The following is an 18,094-nucleotide window of genomic DNA, read 5'->3' on the forward strand; positions in this document are numbered from 1 at the left end:
AATGTATAATTATGTAAATGAGACTTGATAATCATATAGAAACACAAAAATTATGTACTGAATTGACAGATTTTAAAACAATCTAATAAAACCTTAAGAAGAAATTAGGCCTTGGGCCTTACCTGCTAATTTCCTTTTAGTCCTATCAGACCAGTCCAAAACCAGTGGGTTGTGCCCATCACCAGCAGATTGTTGGTCAATGGGCACAACACCCACAAGTTCTGAAATGGTCTGGTGAGGACGCTAATGAATAAAGTAATAGGTATGTTATATGTTTATTCAGTATACTTCTTTTATGATTCTGTATTCATTTACCTAAAAACACAACATAATGTGGGTAATTCTCAAAAGGTTCCCTAAAGTTAGGTGTTGGGATGATGCACACTAAGTACGAACCCTGTATGGTAGTTCTGTGCACAGTTGCCTTTTATGGAATACTAGCTTAAGTCCGCATTTGTGGGCCTAATGTTAAGCACAAGCACTTACACTAGCTCGATGGCTATTGTAAATGCTTGTGCCTGATGTTATACAACCTGTTCGTGTAACTGCCTGACACACCCTCAACCTGCCCATGCCCCTCCCAGGTGCATTCTGCCCTCGAAGTTGCACACTCTGGAATATGAGCACCCAACTTATAGAATAGACTAAGGCCAGTTATGGCTAGACATAGCCTATTGCTCTTTAAAGGTGGAAGGGTAAATAGGGGTCATGGATCTAGAGGACCTCTTCGTGCTCCTGTTTTTCCTAGGAAAATGCCTGCTTGCTTTGCTTAACATGTCTAGTTTCATTTGTTGCTAATTTTTTTTTCTTTTAACATCGGTTATTTCCCCCTGCCCATGTCTTGCTTTTACATATCTTAGTTTAAAATAATCTGCCTTTGTCTCTGTCTAGGCCAAAGTAACAAAACCTGAGTCATCTGACCCAGCCCGCAAGTTTGAGCCCCCTCCAGTAACTAGAAAAGCCGCTGTTAAAACGGCTGTCATTAAAGAGCGTGCACAAAAACAGACCGATGGGAAAGTGAGTTTTCTTTAATTATAGACTTTTCACCAAATGAAGCCAAGAGAAGATGGACCTGATGATTTTCCTCACACGCACTTTCCCTTCAGTCTTAACTCTTCCTTTACTTTTTCATATTGCACAACCTCTGGCTGTGCCCTTTTCTGCTTCTTTACATCATCTTAGCACATTCTGCTTTCCTATGTAAGTACACTGTGTAATTATAAACAGGTTTTTTAAAGCAACACTCTAAGTTCTTGGCTCGGTGGTGGGTTTCTTCTTATTTTTTATTTTATAGCTTATTATAGGATTGTTTGCTTTCCTGACTTCATGCCTTTTGTTCCTGGAAGTCCTTATGACCAATAACTGTGGAGTTAGCTGGATTTTGGTAGTGAGGGGATTCTTTTTGCAAAATATGTATTAGAGTACAAGAAGGGTTGGAGTAGGTTTCAAAATACACGAGACAAAAAAATGGAAAAACTCTAGGAAACAACCAAATATGAAAAAGGTAGACATGTTAATCCAACCACTTGTACAGCTAGCATGTGAAGATTTAAAACAAAAGAACTGAAAGCATATATGACTCAAAAGCCCCACACTGTTCCTAATAGCACTTAAAATTAGCATCGGAACAACGCGGGGCTATACTGCTTCTATGATCAGAGCTAATAGCATGCAAGTTTAAGCACGCTATTAGCTCTGATCATTGGGATACTGTGCGGGAGGATTATGCCTGAGCACTTGCTCAGGCACAATCCCTCTTGCACTTGTTTGACAGGTCCAGGCTGTCAAATGCCCGGACCTGTGAAACACAGGGGCCCGGAGGTTTGTGGGACCCATGGACCCTCCTCCAACAGCAAGACCCTGGTGGCCTAGTGCCCCCCCCCAAGCTCCCCCCCCCCAGGGGACAGTGACATGAAGGGCAGGAGGTCCAGTGGACCTCCATACCCCCAACACCCACTCCCGACATGGTGGGCTAAGTGGACTGTCAACCCCACGGCCAACCCATCCTACCTCCGCTTTGGAGGAGGGAATAACACTCCCTCCTCCACTGCGGAGGTACGGGGGAGGGGCTGGTTGGCTGCTAGACCACCAAGGCGGGTGGAGGGTTATCTTGGCAGCCCACGGGCCAACAAGGGATGGTTATTTGAGTTAGGGGGGCTGGAGATCCACCAAAATCTCCAGCCCTCATGTCAGGGTGGGTGTTGGGGTCTGGAGGTCTGCTGGACCTCCTGCCCCCCCCATGTCGCTGTCCTGGGAGGGGCATATGGTTTGTTGCAGGAACAGCACCAATGTTTGGCGCACTGCCCACTGAGCATTGGGGAGGAATAGGTAATACCCTGCTTAGCATTCATTCGCGTGCTCATTGTGTTCATCTGATCATCTGGGCCAGTTAGCCTAAAAACCAAATGCAGTTGATTGTATGACATGGCACGTTGATCATATGTATGAAGTCTTTTGGGTCAGTATGGAAGCAGTACTGAATAGGTTGTGTTCCAGTTTGCAAAGGACAATTCTGTGTTAGCCAGCATTAAAAGCACTGCATTGTTTGCACCTATTTGTGGGTATTTATGTGCATTTTTACCTACATTCACACTTCAATCCATGCACATATGCTGACTTATCTCTCCAGAGCTAGAATTGGAATTGTGGAGGTATGTGACCATCTCTGGGGAAACAAAAAAATGAGGTTTTAATGAATTCTGTTAGACCAAACGATTTGTAATACAACGGTTCAAAACCCATCCTTTTATGTGAAAAAAAATGTTAAAAAGTTCAAACATGTAACATTCAGACTGCTTATGGACCCATGACATGAAAACGTTTTCAATTCTCAACATTTTGAATCCAATACTTTAGTCACCTTTTTCCAGAGACATAGCTATATAGAAATAACTTTGTCAAGCCATTTTGCCTAACTAAAGGGTGACAATACCAAATACAAAAATCAGTACACATGTGGGAAAAGACTAGCGCTGTTCATCTTGGAGAAGAGGCAGCTAAGGGGAGATATGGTAGAGGTCTATTAAATCCTGAGTGGTGTAGAACAGGTAAATGCCAATTGTTTTCGCCTTCAAAAAGTACAAAGACCAGGGGATACTCCATGAAGTTATATAGTGTTATATTTAAAATAAATAGAATAATTTTTTTCACTCAATGTAACATTAGGCTCCGGAAATTGCTGCTGGATAATGTGGTGAAAGCAACCAATGTAACTGAATTTGAAAAAGGTTTGGACAACTTGGAGATGAAGTCCATAGATGATGATTAAGGTAGACATGGGAAACACCACAGTTTATCTCTGGGATCAATAGTGTGGGATCTTGCTACTCTTTCGGATTCTGCCAGTTACTTGTGACCTTTGATCTGGCCCAGTATTGCAACTCTGAATGGCTGCTCCTGGTAAGCTTAGTTATAGAGAACACGTTTAAATATCAAATGGAGCAGGGTTTTTTTTTTTCCTAATTTCTTAGCCGGTTGGTTCTTTGCCTATCCTCCAGTAGCCCCAGGATGCTACTGTCAGCCTTCAATGGGGGATTGTACGAAAAGCTTTGCTGAAACCACAATATATCATATCCAGCTTCTGAAGACTAAGCCAAAAATGGATCATATTTGTATGATACGCTCTCGAAAAAAACATGCATCCTCAGGTTGACACCCCCCACCTGCCCCTCTGAATCATGTTTCTTCACTCCTTTCTTCACTCCCAATCAATCACATGTATTTCACATTTTTCTAATCTAATCTGCTTGCTTCTAAAGCACTTAATCTCTGCATTAGGTCTAAAGTGGTTTGCAGCAAAAGATTACAAAATAAGCAATCGGAATAATTCAGATATTTTTGAAAAACATGCTTTCAGGTTTTTTCTAAAAAGCATAAGAAATTTGAAATGTTATATAGACTGGCAAACCATTCCAAATCTGCACAACTGGGAAAGAAACGTTTCAAGAAATAATTTTCATGATTATATGCTTAAAAGAAGGGGAATTCAATAAGAGACCAGTGGATCTGCGTGGTAAAAGCAACAAAACTGAGATGTATAAGAGCAGAGCCATATAAATCTAAACACAACAAGGCAATCTTTTTTTTTTTTTTTTTTTTTTTTTTTTTTTTTTCTCTTTTTGTTTTTTAATGTCTTTATTGAAACCAAAAGCAACAAGAAAAACATAAATATGGAGCATCATCCAATGAAGTAACAGTCAAAAAATGTACAACACATCAACTCTTAGTCCGTACAGGCTACAGATCAGGGACTGTCTTTTCATGTTAATTTGTACAGCGCTGCGTAAGTCTAGTAGCGCTATAGAAGTGTTTAATAGTAGTAGTAGTAACTTTTCATTATAAAATGTTTTCTATCCCTCTCCCCCACCCACCTCCACTCTCTTGACCAAGGTGACATGCATATATGTGCATGGGGAAAGCCTTCAGCAGACTGTCAGGTATAAGTCCAATAGATGCTGCCGAAGAGCACAGTACTGACTGCGTCGTCCAGACAGATGAACATCGGGAGGACTGAGTCAACACCCAGGCAGCCATCTCACGCATAAGGGCAAACCAAGCAACGTGAGAAGGCAACTTAAAATCAATGTGAGCACAAATAGGTAGGCAGTGCCGGAAGTCAATATGAGTGGCATGAGAAAATTGCCAGCTTAAATATTAATCTAACATAGTAGATGACATACCAACCAGAAACACATCAAGATCAACACGAACATACCTAAATCTCCATCTCCCAAGCTGCAAATACAAATCAGCCTATGCATCCAGCTTCTCCTATATAAGTGCACAACTATGGAACGCATTACCAAAAGCCATGAAAACAACATATAACCACCGGAAATTCTGGAAAATACTAAAAACTAACTTGTTCAAAAAGGCATATCCTAACGATTCAATTTAAATGCCTTAACCCAGCAACACAACAAAACCAAAGCTCATACTGGACATAACTCTTCTTCTTACAATTCCCCAATGTGTCTCACACATGAACTTTACTTTACCACATCCTCACTTTGTATTTGTTATAACCAGTATTGGCGATCGCCTCTGCGGTATGTAAGCCACATTGAGCCTGCAAATAGGTGGGAAAATGTGGGATACAAATGTAACATTATTTGCTGAGTAAAAAAAATGTTTTAGAAGTATTACTATCTAAACTTCATGGAGCATCTTAGTTTTTGTGCTTTTTGAACGAGTAAACAATTTGTTTTCCTGTTCTACTGCACTAAAGATTTTGTAGACCTGTTAAATCCCTCCCCAGCCAACTCTTCTCCAGCCTGAAGACTGGTAAAGGATGACCTGCCTTGTATCTCCTCTGCTGTTACATTAGGCTCTGGGGTAAGGGAAAATACTAGAAAGTTTGTCCTACTTTGCAGGTGGTGGTAGAGATAGAGGGGATATGTAGGGTAGGGGAGAGCTGGAGGAGTTTGTGCCTGGAGGTGGGGAGAAAGGAGAGATGTATGCATGGGTGGGAGAATACAGTGTGCGTGCCTTTATGTGGGGGTGGCAGGAGTAGGAGGTTTGGCCCCTCAGGAGGATCTATGCCGAGTTGAAGAGACCAAACTCAAGAGTATGTGCCAGGGGGACTGAGAAGAGAACAAGCTAGGGTGTGGGTTTCGGTGATCTCTGGTTGAATGGAGTGGGTTGGGGGGGGGGGGGGGGGAGGCAGTGTCATAACTTGAGCTGGAAAAGTTGGGAGATTTCAGATCCTGGGGCAGAAAAGACCATGATGGGGGAATTCTACACACACACAGAGTTAAGAATGAAGAATTTTCAAAAATTCTGTGCAGTGTTTTATTTTGCATAGAATTCTTCTGGAGTACCCAAACAGCAGTAGCAGTAACATCTTCATGGTTCTGTGTCTGATGGGATTGTGGTGGAGGTGTTGTCACTCAATCTAGCCATCCCTACGTGAAGTTGTGCCTGCTTGCTGCGCTTTGTCCTTTTTTGGTTTTTGTGTCTGATTTGTTTTCTGTTAACATCAATTATTTTCCCCTATAATTTGCTTTTGCATATTTTGGTTTAAAATCATCTGCCTTTGTCTCTGTCTAGGCCAAAGTAACAAAACTCAAGTCAGCTGACCCAGCCTGCAAGTCTGAGCCCCTTCCAGTAACTAGAACTGCTGCTGTTAAAACAGCTGTCACTAAAGAGAGTGCACAAAAACAGACCGATGGGAAAGTGAGTCATATTTATTTTACAGACCTTTCACCAAATGAAGAGAAAAGGTGAAAGTGGGGCTGACCTTATTTTCTCACAAGTCGCTTTCCCTTCATTCTTAATTTATCCTGTCCTTTTATTGCACTGTTGCATCCCACCTCATTTTTAATTGCGTTCCTTGTTCTTTCTAACTGTTGACATTTTGCAAAGTGTACTACTGATACTTACATTTAATGCTGCACTTTCACCCCTGCATGTCTTTTGTCCTTGCACTTCTTACGATGTGCACCTCTGCTTAAGTGGAACATGTCAACTGCATAGGCCAGATTTTTAGACTTGGGTAATCTGTGTGTTTTTGTATACTGCAGACAGTGATTATTTTAACTGCATCTTCCTATCTGTTTAGGAATGTAAAGCTTCCTCCACTTCATGCTCTAGATTTGTACTAAAGCTTCATGCCAGGACTCCTTATGCATAACTGCAAAGCCCATGTTTGCAGTTTGTAAAATAAAGATGTCTGTTTCCCCTTGAATTAGCAAGCACCAAATGTCCAGATGCTTTTGCACAGGTGACAGTGTGGGAATAGTAGCCTGTACGTGTATGGGTTTCCTTGGAGTGGAGGAGTTAGCCTAGTGGTTAGTGCAGCAGAGTTTGATCCTGAGAAATTGGGTTTGAGTCCCACTGCAGCTCCTTGTGACTCTGGGCAAGTCACTTAACCCTCCACTGCCCCAGGTACAAATAAGTACCTGTATATACTATGTAAACCCCACAGAAAGGCAGCATATGAAGTCCCAGTTCCCTTTCCTTATTTGAGATTCTACATGGAATGTTGCTACTATTGGAGATTCTACATGGAATGTTGCTATTCCACTAGCAACATTCCAACATTACATGTAGAAGGCTGCACAGGCTTCTGCTTCTGTGAGTCTGACGTCCTGCACGTGCAGCCTGCGCGGCTGCAAGGGCAGGCTTCTACATGGAATGTGCTAGTAGAGGAGTAGCCTATTGGTTAGGTGGTGGACTTTGGTCCTGGGGAACTGTGTTCAATTCCCACTGCAGGCACAGGCAGCTCCTTTTGACTCTGGGCAAGTCACTTAACCCTCCATTGCCCCAGGTACAAATAAGTACCTGTATATACTATGTAAACCCCACAGAAAGGCAGCATATGAAGTCCCAGTTCCCTTTCCCTATTTGAGATTCTACATGGAATGTTGCTACTATTGGAGATTCTAGATGGAATGTTGCTACTATTGAGATTCTGTTGCTACTATTTGAGATTCTACATGGAATGTTAATGTTGCTATTCCACTAGCAACATTCCATGTAGAAGCCTGCCCTTGCAGCCGCGCAGGCTTCTGTTTCTGTGAGTCTGACGTCCTGCACGTACGTGCAGGACGTCAGACTCACAGAAACAGAAGCCTGCGCGGCTGCAAGGGCAGGCTTCTACATGGAATGTTGTTAGTGGAGGAGTGGCCTAGTGGTTAGAGTGGTGGACTTTGGTCCTGGGGAACTGGGTTCGATTTCCACTGCAGGCACAGGCAGCTCCTTGTGACTCTGGGCAAGTCACTTAACCCTCCACTGCCCCAGGTACAAATAAGTACCTGTATATACTGTGAAAACTGCTTTGGATGTAGTTGCAAAAAAAAAAAAAAGGACAAAGTATGATATGTCGTCCCTTTCCTGACCTGGCTGTGTCCACCACAGAGCCTCGTTTTAACCTAGCTAAAAGGACATGCTATGGCGGTCTGTGTGTTTTATAGCTAGACACAAACATTTATCATGTTATCTTACCCAGATAAATTAGATTTTTTTTGTGACTAAATAATTTGGGTTAATGGCTTTGAAGATTTTCTCCATACTCAAAATTTTAGTTTGAGTGCAATCAGCAGTAATGACAGAACACTGAGGGTTGTAGCCCTTATGGAGGGGGAAGCAGGAAGAAAGCCTTTACCTAGTGCAGGTTTTAAGCGTGTGTTAAATTGTGGGGTTCTTAGTGTGTCACAGGTCTTCAGAGGTCGTTGAAGTAGACAAATTTACTTCACAATAAAGCACAGGTGACTGTTGTAATAAACAGAATGAGCAGAGTTTGAATAGCGTACCCTAGTAGTAATAGCTATTACCTATTACAGCTATCTAATGATTCATGATACTTGCAACTGGTCATTCCTACAGATTCATCTGGTAACTGTGTAGAGTACATGGTTAAATATCAAAACTTTCCTTAACATGTGCTTAGTTAATACACCCCATTGAGACTAAGAGGGCTTGTGTTAACACAGGTTGGTAAGTGGGGCTGTAAAATATAATTTCTTCACAGATTGATTTTGTTTGTTGGACTAACAAACATTCTCCTGTCAGACTGAAAGGGGTGCCTGATCTCTAATAGACTGAGTTTATATTAAAAAAAGGGTGCTGATGCATGCCTTTTTATTTGTCTGTGCTCTCCCCCACCATTATTACCCAAATGCTCACATAAATTTACCTCTGCTCCCCAGAAGGTGTAAATGTATGCATATATATGATAAATTCATACACACATTGCAGCTGCATCCAAGCTATGCCTCGGGGGGGGGGGGGGGGGGGGGGGGGGCTGTGTGCAGATTACCCAAAAGTATGTGCTGTTTTACAGGGTTCCTAATCATTATTCATGTATACCCACAAGCAGTTTATAAGAGCCTGTTCCACTTGGTCCAGACCAGTCCAGAACAAGCGGGTTACGTCCATCCACCAACAGGAGGAGACAGAAAAAAATAGTTCCAAGTACTTCGCTCCTTAAGGGTTTCGTGCAGCCTGGAATATTCAGTATTTTTCTCGTCTCCTAGCAAATGGTTGATAGATCATGCAGCTCCTCCTTCCTGCTTGTCTTGGCAGCTCCTGACCCAAGTGGTTTCCGGGTGTCAGTTGAGCAAGGGGGTTTTGGGTGGTGGTCTTTGATTTGTACACTGCCTTACTGAGCATGGTTGATACCTGGTGGTCTCACGTCTCTCGCCTCCCATGGTGGGTGATAACCTGGTGGTGCCAGATCCTTTCTCTCCCCCCCACCCCAGCTCCACTCCTTGTGAATGTTATGAGGCTGAGGTTTATTAACAACTTTGAAATGTTTGTGCCAGTCTTCAAAACACAAGTATACAGTTTAATTTACTATTCCTGCTGAGGTAACCTGACTTTTATTTCTGTGAGGGGTTTTTTTTCTTGTGAAATTAGCTTCCACTGCTTTAAGAAAACTGTAGTGGTGTATGTTGCTAACGGTTGCTGTTCAGCAAGAGGCTGCCTCACTTTACCTCAGGTTTTTGAGTGGGATAGCATTGCCATGGGGCTATTCTCCTTTTCCTGCCGGCAGCTGCCTCTCAACTGTGGCCATTTTGCACATTTCCCAGCCCGTCTGTCTTCCCCCATCAGGTTGCTGGATTAGTTTTAAGACCAGGTTGGAAGTGCAAGACCCCATGTTTAGGAGCCTGTGTGGAAATAAATCCTGGAAGAATTATTATGATCACCTAAAATTCAGAAAATTATTAGACTCACCTATTCGGAAAGGCATATCCGAATGACCCAACTTAAGTGACTCAACCCTGCAACACTTCACTATCAAAGATCGTATTGAACATTGACAAACCCTTTTACCTCAAACCCAACTTGATTGAATCTTATCTTCCCTATCCCACTACAACATTTTGTACTTATCCCGTACCGGACTTGGCGAATGCCTTCATGGTATTATGTAAGCCACATTGAGCCTGCAAATGTGTGGGAAAATGTGGGATACAAATGTAACAAATAAAATATATGCTCAGATTTGTGTTCCCCACATACACAATTTAAACTGTAATTGACAATCTATAGTACCAGAGTCTTTACAAATGGGTTTTTACATTTTTTGACAAAGGTTTCTTTCAGGGCAGCAGCAATGATAAGAGAATCCTGTAATTTTTTTTTTTTTTGTTACATTTGTACCCTGCGCTTTCCCACTCATGGCAGGCTCAATGCGGCTTACATGGGGCAATGGAGGGTTAAGTGACTTCCCCAGATGTCAGTAACATCTGGTTTAAGTTAGATGGTGGTTGTATACCATTCTCCACTGTCTTTATTAAGTTAGTACAGAGTCAGAAAAGACTTAGGGGTCTGTTTACGAAGCAGCACCGACACGGCACTGCTTTATAAACCGGAGCGTTATTGTTCATTACTGGGTAGAATTTTGTAATGAAAGAGGTGTAATGTGATCGAACCTTTTTTTGTTGGTTTTTATTTCATTTGGGAGCAGAACGGAGCTCATGCAAATCCCTAAGCGCTGGTAGAGATGAATATGTGCGAGTCGGAGCAAACCCGAAAGTGAAAGCACACATTGGTACCCGATTCCTGCGCTTATATATAAACCTTAAATTGTTTTTAAAAAAAAATTTTTTTTTTGAAAAGCTTATTTAAATGCGCAGAAAACAGGCGCTATGTGTGCTTCACTTTCAGGTTTGCCTGTACTGTGAAACACTTCTGCAAATGCGCCAAGCACGTTCCTCCCACCCCTTTGCTTTTGCTTTTACAGTTCGTACATAATTTGAATAGCATTTCCTTGGAGTATTAGTGAGCTAGTTTTCTGCATTGTTCCAGTGGTATGAGTTCTGTGCTGTTGGCTTTAGCTTTACAGTGGGAGTTCTAAGCATCGGCCCACTAGAATGATGGCTGATAAGGATAAGAAGATCTAAGGCTGACTCAGTTTACTTCCTGGTGCAGTTTCATAAACCTCAGTGATGCGGTTTGTCTTTCACATCTTTGCAGCTAGGAATATTCTGCTTGTACATATTCTTAAATTCAGTTTACTGGTTTTGCATCCATCACCCTCTCTAAATAAGTATGTCATTACTCCAAAGTCTTTCAAAATATATTTTTTCCTTACCCTCTAAAACACTTTATTTAGGTGCTTAAATATCACCTCTGCTACTACACAAATTATATGTACCAAATAACTCTTTTGAAATACCTTTAGAAACTCAGATATAAATATTCTTTATTAATATAATCTTAGAAAATTTCCAATGACATCAAAATTCTCTTAAAATTATAATATTTCACATTCATACACATACCTATGCTCCTAAATCCATTGTTGATAACACAATAACGTTTGCAATAACATTCTCCAAAAGGAGGAATTTGGAGTCCTTGGTTATAAGTCTTATAAAGTAGGACCGTTCCATCAAAATAATTTTAAACCCTTGATTGTGTGATCATCTGGAAATGTTCAGTGTGCTGTTCAGTTCTCACTCGAATATATCCATTAAGAAGCCTGAAATTCTTTACTAGTTAGCATTATTTGAATGTAGTGTTAGCCATTGTCGACTGTCAGATTCAGATTTCTCAGCAAGTTTGGCATCTAGGGGCCCTGCTTACAAAGGTGTGCTAGCGTTTTTAGCATGTGCCAACCATGTAGATGCCCATAATATTCCTATGGGCATCTACACGTTAGCACGTGCCTTTGTAAACAGGGTCTAAAGTATCTTAAATTCCGCTTTATCCATGGTGCCACATGCGACAGGTGGTTAAATCTGCCTTTTAAGACTTTTATTTGCTTAGCTTTAGACCTTTAGTTTCTGATGACTTTAGGACTGTATTAGCTTCAGCAAAGCTGATTATTGGAATGCTTTCTTCTGGCGGCTTTCACGGGTCATCATTAAAGCCCTCCAACTTCTTTGCTTTTTAGTCATTTATCCACAACTTGTTTACTTAAACTGGTTAGCTGTATTGTTTAGAATTAAGGTTTAAATGATTTTGATTTATAAATCTTTGCAGGTGCTGTGGAGGACTTGCAGCCCATCTGCTTATCCTCACAGCCTTCTCCAGGGTGACTCCCCAGGTCCACCCTGATCCATCCAGGTCCTTAGCTCTAGGTGCTGCGTGCCGAAACATTTTCTGTATACACTTTTTATTTTCTCTTTGCTATTTTTTATGGCTCCAGTATAGAGTCTCTTTTTGGTATTGTCCCTCCCCAATCTTTCTTCATCACTGTATACTGCAGGAACACATTGCCCACCTTCTAGTGCATAGTAGATGACGGCAGAAAAAGACCTGCACAGTCCATCCAGTTTGCCCAAGAAGATAAATTCATATGTGCTACTTTTTTATTTGTACTGTCCTCTTCAGTGCACAGACCGTATAAGTCTGGCCAGCCCTATCCCCGCCTCCCAACCACCAACCCCGCCTCCCAACCACCAGCTCTGGCACAGACCGTATAAGTCTGCCCAGCACTATCCCTGCCTCCCACCACCGGCTCTGGCACAGACCGTATAAGTCTGCCCAGCACTAGTCCCGCCTCCCAACCACCAGCCCCAGCACAGACCGTATAAGTCTGCCCAGCACTAGCCCCGCCTCCCAACCACCAGCTCTGCTTTCATCATCTCACCTTTTCTTTTGTCTTCTCCCTTCTCAACTCTCAAACTTCTTCATTTCCTTCTTTTCATTCAGCCGTCTCCATTCTGAGTACCTCACCTTCATCGCTGTTGTCATGCCTCTCCTACTCTTCTCCGTACTCTCTTGCTCCTCCTTATGCTCTCCTCTGGGGATATCGGTCCCAATCCTGGTCCTCCACATCAGCTCTCATCCTATTCGTTCAGATCACAGAGTTGTCTGCAGTCTAATTTCTGTTCCTCTCCTCTTCCCTTCTTCTCTGCCTTTCTCATGTGCACTGTGGAATGCCCACTCTGTCTGTAACAAACTTTCCTACATCCACAAGCTCCTTATCTCTCGTTCTTTCCATCTGCTTGCCCTGACTGAGACTTGGCTTTGCCCTGAAGATTCAGCTTCACCTGTGGCCCTGTGTCATGGAGGTTACCTTTTCTCCCATACTCCTTGCCCGGTTGACCTTGAAGATGGTGTTGGGCTACTGCTCTTTTCTTCCACCTCAGTCTCATTGTTTTTCTTCCTTCAAAGTCCTCTTCATCTGTCTATTCACACTCCTCTACCTCTCTGAGTAGCAGTCATTTATTGATCTCCTGATAAGTCCCTTTCTTATTTTCTCACTGATTTTGACTCATTGCTTTTCTTCTTTCTTGAACCTTCATCTCCTTCCCTCATGTTTTGGATTTTAACATTCATGTTAATGATCCCCTCTGACTCTTATGCTTCTCAGTTTCTCGCTTTAACATCCTCTTTCAGTCTTAACTGTGCTCCACTACCTCTACTCGCCAGAATGGCCACTGTCTTGATCCGATCTCCAACTGTTCACTCTCCAGTTTCTGGGCCTCAGCTGTTCCTCTCTTTGACCATCATCTGATAACTTTCACACTTAAACACCCTCCCCCCCCGCCCCCCCCAGTCCCATCCAATCTCCACCAATATATTTAGGAATCTTCAGGCTATTGACTCTCCTACTCTGTCTTCCAGTGTTTCAAACCTCAACCACTGTTATCCGTCTGTCAATGAGGCTGTCTCTTCCTATAGTACTATTTTCTCCTCTGCTCTGGATACTCGCTCCTCCCATTCCCTGTTCTATAAGACATACCAAACCCCAACCTTGGCTGACCTCTAGAATCCGCTACCTACGTTCCTGTGCCCAATCTGCCAAGCGCCTTTGGCTGAAATCCAATGCACATTCTGACTTCATACATTTCAAATTCTTGGTGTGTGTGCGCTTATCCCATGTGCATTTAAGTGGAGTGCACTATAGATCTTTAAATACCAAGAGCATTTGGCAGAAAGATGTAGAAATTTCCCATTACAGGCTTGATAAAAGCAGTTTCCAAGTGCATCTTGATAGGTTGCCTATACATGTTAAATCCTGTGAGCTTAATTTGGAAGCCATTTGACACAATGCATGAACTGCAGTAAGTATTAGCAGTAAATCTGAGTGACTGAGATCATGCTCTACATTCCTCGGCTTAGGTGTGATGATCTTTACCATCATAGCATGTATAAGACTAACCAATTTGGAAATAATGCCGTAGAACAGGGGTTCTCAGCCCAGTCCTCGGGACACGCCCAACCAGTCCAGTTTTCAGGATACCCACAATGAATATGCATGAGAGATTTGCATGCACCCCTTCCGTTGTATGCAGATCTATCTTTTGTATATTCATTGTGGATATCCTGAAAATGACTGGCTGGATGTGTACCGAGAACAGGGTTGAGAATCACTGCCCTAGAAATGATTGCCTGAGAGTTCCAAGAAACATGGGGATGTCGGCACCGATAGGTTTTCTTCATGATTGAGACAGATATGAAGAGGGTTTGGTAGGCTTTCTGGAAGGTACAGGCAGGAGGGGAGTTGGTATTGGGTTGCATTTAGAAGTGTGTTGTGCACATCAACCAGGAGGAAGAGTCTTGACTGACACCAGATGAGTCGTTTTGGTCTCCTGTTGGTTTTGCCCCATTGCATTATTTTCTGCACCTGCCCATCTTTAGCTAATTTCCCCAACCTCCCACTTTGAGAATGTTCTTATTTATAATTCTTGGAAGATGCTAATCCCAGTAAAATTGCACAACCTCCACTTTGGGGAGGGAGTTTGCTGTTCTGTTTCATCATGGAAATAAATCGATCTTGTTACAGCTGCTCTAATACAGTGGTTCTTAACCTAGCCCTTGGGACATACCCAGTGGGTTTTGAGGACATCCACAATGTGAATATGCATGAGAGATTTATAGACTTGCAAACAGACTATCTTATACATATTCATTATTGATATCTTGATAGCCCAACTGGCTGGGTCTCCCAAGGACTGATTTGAGAACCACTGTTCTAATACCATCTGGATTTCAAGTGCCCAGTATAAAGATAGGGATGAGTACCAGGTCTCATGACCCAATAGTGGAACTATACAGACATTGCTAACTTAAGACCAACTATAGGTTTAAAAAAAGGGGGGGGGGAAAGGTTGGACAAATTCCTGAAGGTAAAGTCCATATTTTAAGGTAGACAGGGAAAGCTGCTACTTATCCCTGGGGTGTAAGTATTGTGAAATATTGCTTTATTTGGGGATTCTGCCGTATACGTGTGGCCTGACTTGGCCACTGTTAGAAGTTAATTTATGATTGTACATTGCTTAGAATTGGCATGTCCAAAATTTGATGATTTATCAAAAACCAAGCATAAAAGCAGGATACTCAGCTCAGTAGACTTTCAGTCTGACTCGGCATGACAGTTGTCTAATTACGCTCCTGCTAATTCAAGTGCTATTGAGGACAAAAAAAAGAGCACACCTGAGATTTCAAAGACAATATTGTATTGCTGCTAAAATTTGGCATTCCACCATCTTCCATAGTGAGACTGCTTATCTGGCATGCATGCTGCTGCTATGCTCCATGTAGAACCACAGAAGCTCTTTCAAGTGTTCTGCAGCTCTGTAGATAGGTGGAACATGTAACAAGAACACATCATTTGGAAATGAGGTGTAGTAAAGGTCATTCTGATTTTAAAGTATTAGTAGGCATTAGACTAAATTCCTGCTGCTCTTTGCCATGGTGAGGTGGGGGTTTCAGACCGGACTGAGAAGGAATGAAAAGTACGGAGACCAGTTTGAGAGATGAAATAAAATATGTAACTTTCTCCAGGAGATGGTCCAGATTAGCAGCTAGTCTGTCCCATAGGCACAGTGTGTGTGATGATAGGATGGACTATATTGGCACTTACCGTGTTACCTACACTGTCTGCTTATTTCTGTCTCTACTTTTTTCTTCCCTTGTTCATTCACACCTTGTACTGAGATTGTATTCCAGACATAATAAAACATTTTCTTGTCTGTTTACCATGTTAAGCCATAACTCTCAGCCATCTGTGTTACAATTCTAACTATGCCTCTCCCGTTTGTGCAATTTCCATTCTGTGACACTCCAGGTCCAGATAGTCTCCAAAAAAGTGAACTACAACCATGTTCAGTCCAAGTGTGGCTCCAAGGACAATATTAAGCATGTCCCTGGTGGTGGGAATGTAAGTATGGGCTCTGGACTGCCTACCTTTCAACTAACCTATTGCTTGTACTGCTTTTTATGTATGTTTGGTATTGGACCACTTGGGTGTATGACATAAGTGTGACAACATTTAAATCTATGGAGGGTAGCCATCCAGATTTGTAGCACTGTGCATTTGGCTTCCTGACACTGTTGCTCCTAGTTCTTCTTCACCTGGGATAGTCGAAAACTTTAAATATTCTTTGGTTCTTACATTTGTGGTCATTAGGTCAGGTTCACAATCTCCCCCCTCCCCCCCTTAAAACTGCTCATAATCACTAGGAGTTTTTCTGAGAATGTTTGAATGTTTGGCTGTTGCCCCAAACCAATAAGAGAACACATACAAGGATGGACTTTATGGTTGTATAGTAGTTTTTATTTAACTTAACAATCTGTATAAAGCAGACCAGCTCTTCAAGGGAACTTCCAGTCCTGAAACTCTTGGCCTGTACTGAACACTAGCACTGTGGAGATTCTGGGTGAAAAGAATGGAGTCCATATACTCCAGCTGTATGTTGAAACTTGCTTCTGATTCTAAATTGACTTCAAATCCTGAATTTGTGAAGAGGCCTGAACATGGCGTATGGAATGACAGACTGGATGCTCCATCTAATCTGCCTATTTGTCCTGCTCTGTGCAAAATCACAAATCTCCATTTCCCCACAATTTAGCTTGCTAGCACAAAGGATCATTTGAATTCTATTTTTCATCTCCACTGTCTCCAATGGTGAAATGGAAGGAAGAATAATTCTCTTGCTCCCAAGTCTTTCTCTTTTCAGTCTTATATCCAACAAGCCCTTGTTCTAGGTCCTCGTTTGCAATGAAGAATGCTTGCCTCTTGAGAAGGTATAAATAAAATTCACAGGGTGTTTCAGTATGTGACTGTCTCAATCCCTCATAGACATCATTTACATCACTTACATCTCACTTGATATGGTTTATGCGGTGGCATTTTTAGACAGTATTTGCTGCCCAAATTGGCTACAGAATATACTACAAAAAAGTTTTTGGTCTTTCATGGATAAAGAGATGTCGGTCGTTTTTAACACTCTGAACTATCATTTGATGATGCTCGATGATTCAGGGGAAAGAAGTCAGAAGGATAAACCATGCGGCTCCAGTTCTGTAACACATTCCCCATTAATAGAGATAGCATATTGCCCTTTGCAGTTCACCGTACAGTTCCATATAGATACATAAGAACATAAGCATTGCCATATAGGGACAGACCGAAGGTCCATCATGCCCAGTATCCTGTTTCCAATAGTGGCCAGGTCACAAGTACCTGGCACGATCCCAGAAAAGAAAAGCACACACCACCATGCTAACCTGCTACTGTTCAGGGTATTGGCTCATGCACTGACATACAGGAAGATATACAGATCTGATTTTCTGTGTCTGAACGAGTCAAGATCTGATTCTGGACTCATTTCTCTTTACTTTCTCTTCTTTTTGATTTATTTTCCCTACCTGCTGCTTATTTATCTCTTTAAATTTTGTATTTATCTTCCCTTCCTTCCCTCCCTTCTGCCTCCAACTGTCATTGTAATTCTTTTCATTAGTTCATTGCAAGCCGCTCTGGGGCTGTGGGGTATAAATGATCTAAAATAAATAAAAGCCCGTAGAAATCCCTGGTAGTTTTGAGGGCATATTCTGCAGTCTCTAGTTTCAGAGTGAATATGGGAAAGACCGAAGGAGGCTCTTAATATTAATCTGGATTTACACTATCTGAACACTTCAGATAGTGCAGTCATCTTTCCCGTTCCGCTGAATGACTCAGGGTTTGAGGTATTTGAGGATATGATTACAACCTATGATCAATTATATGAGGCTAATTACCATATGCCAATCTCCACATTCACACAGACTTGACGAGATGGAATGGTAGTTCCCTCACATGGTTTAGCAGAGTTCTTACGATTAAGATGAATATTTTATCTTAACTCTGCTGCCTATTTCAAGTTTTACCAGTGGGCATGCCTAAGAGAGTGCCTAGGGAGAGATGTGAGGGAAC

The 18,094-nt window shown here is 42.1% G+C and overlaps 1 protein-coding gene across 1 annotated transcript in view; it reads left to right on the top strand.

Moving 5' to 3' along the window:
* LOC115466372 (microtubule-associated protein 4-like) overlaps nt 1-18,094 on the top strand; it is a 107,116-nt gene that overhangs the window by 31,380 nt on the left and 57,642 nt on the right. The window contains exons 5-7 of the mRNA XM_030197600.1: nt 892-1,017; nt 6,049-6,174; nt 15,968-16,060. Of these exons, the coding sequence (XP_030053460.1) occupies nt 892-1,017; nt 6,049-6,174; nt 15,968-16,060 (345 nt within the window). The remainder of the gene's footprint in view (nt 1-891; nt 1,018-6,048; nt 6,175-15,967; nt 16,061-18,094) is intronic.

Source organism: Microcaecilia unicolor, chromosome 1, assembly GCF_901765095.1.
Source record: "Microcaecilia unicolor chromosome 1, aMicUni1.1, whole genome shotgun sequence".
Lineage (NCBI taxonomy): Eukaryota > Metazoa > Chordata > Amphibia > Gymnophiona > Siphonopidae > Microcaecilia > Microcaecilia unicolor.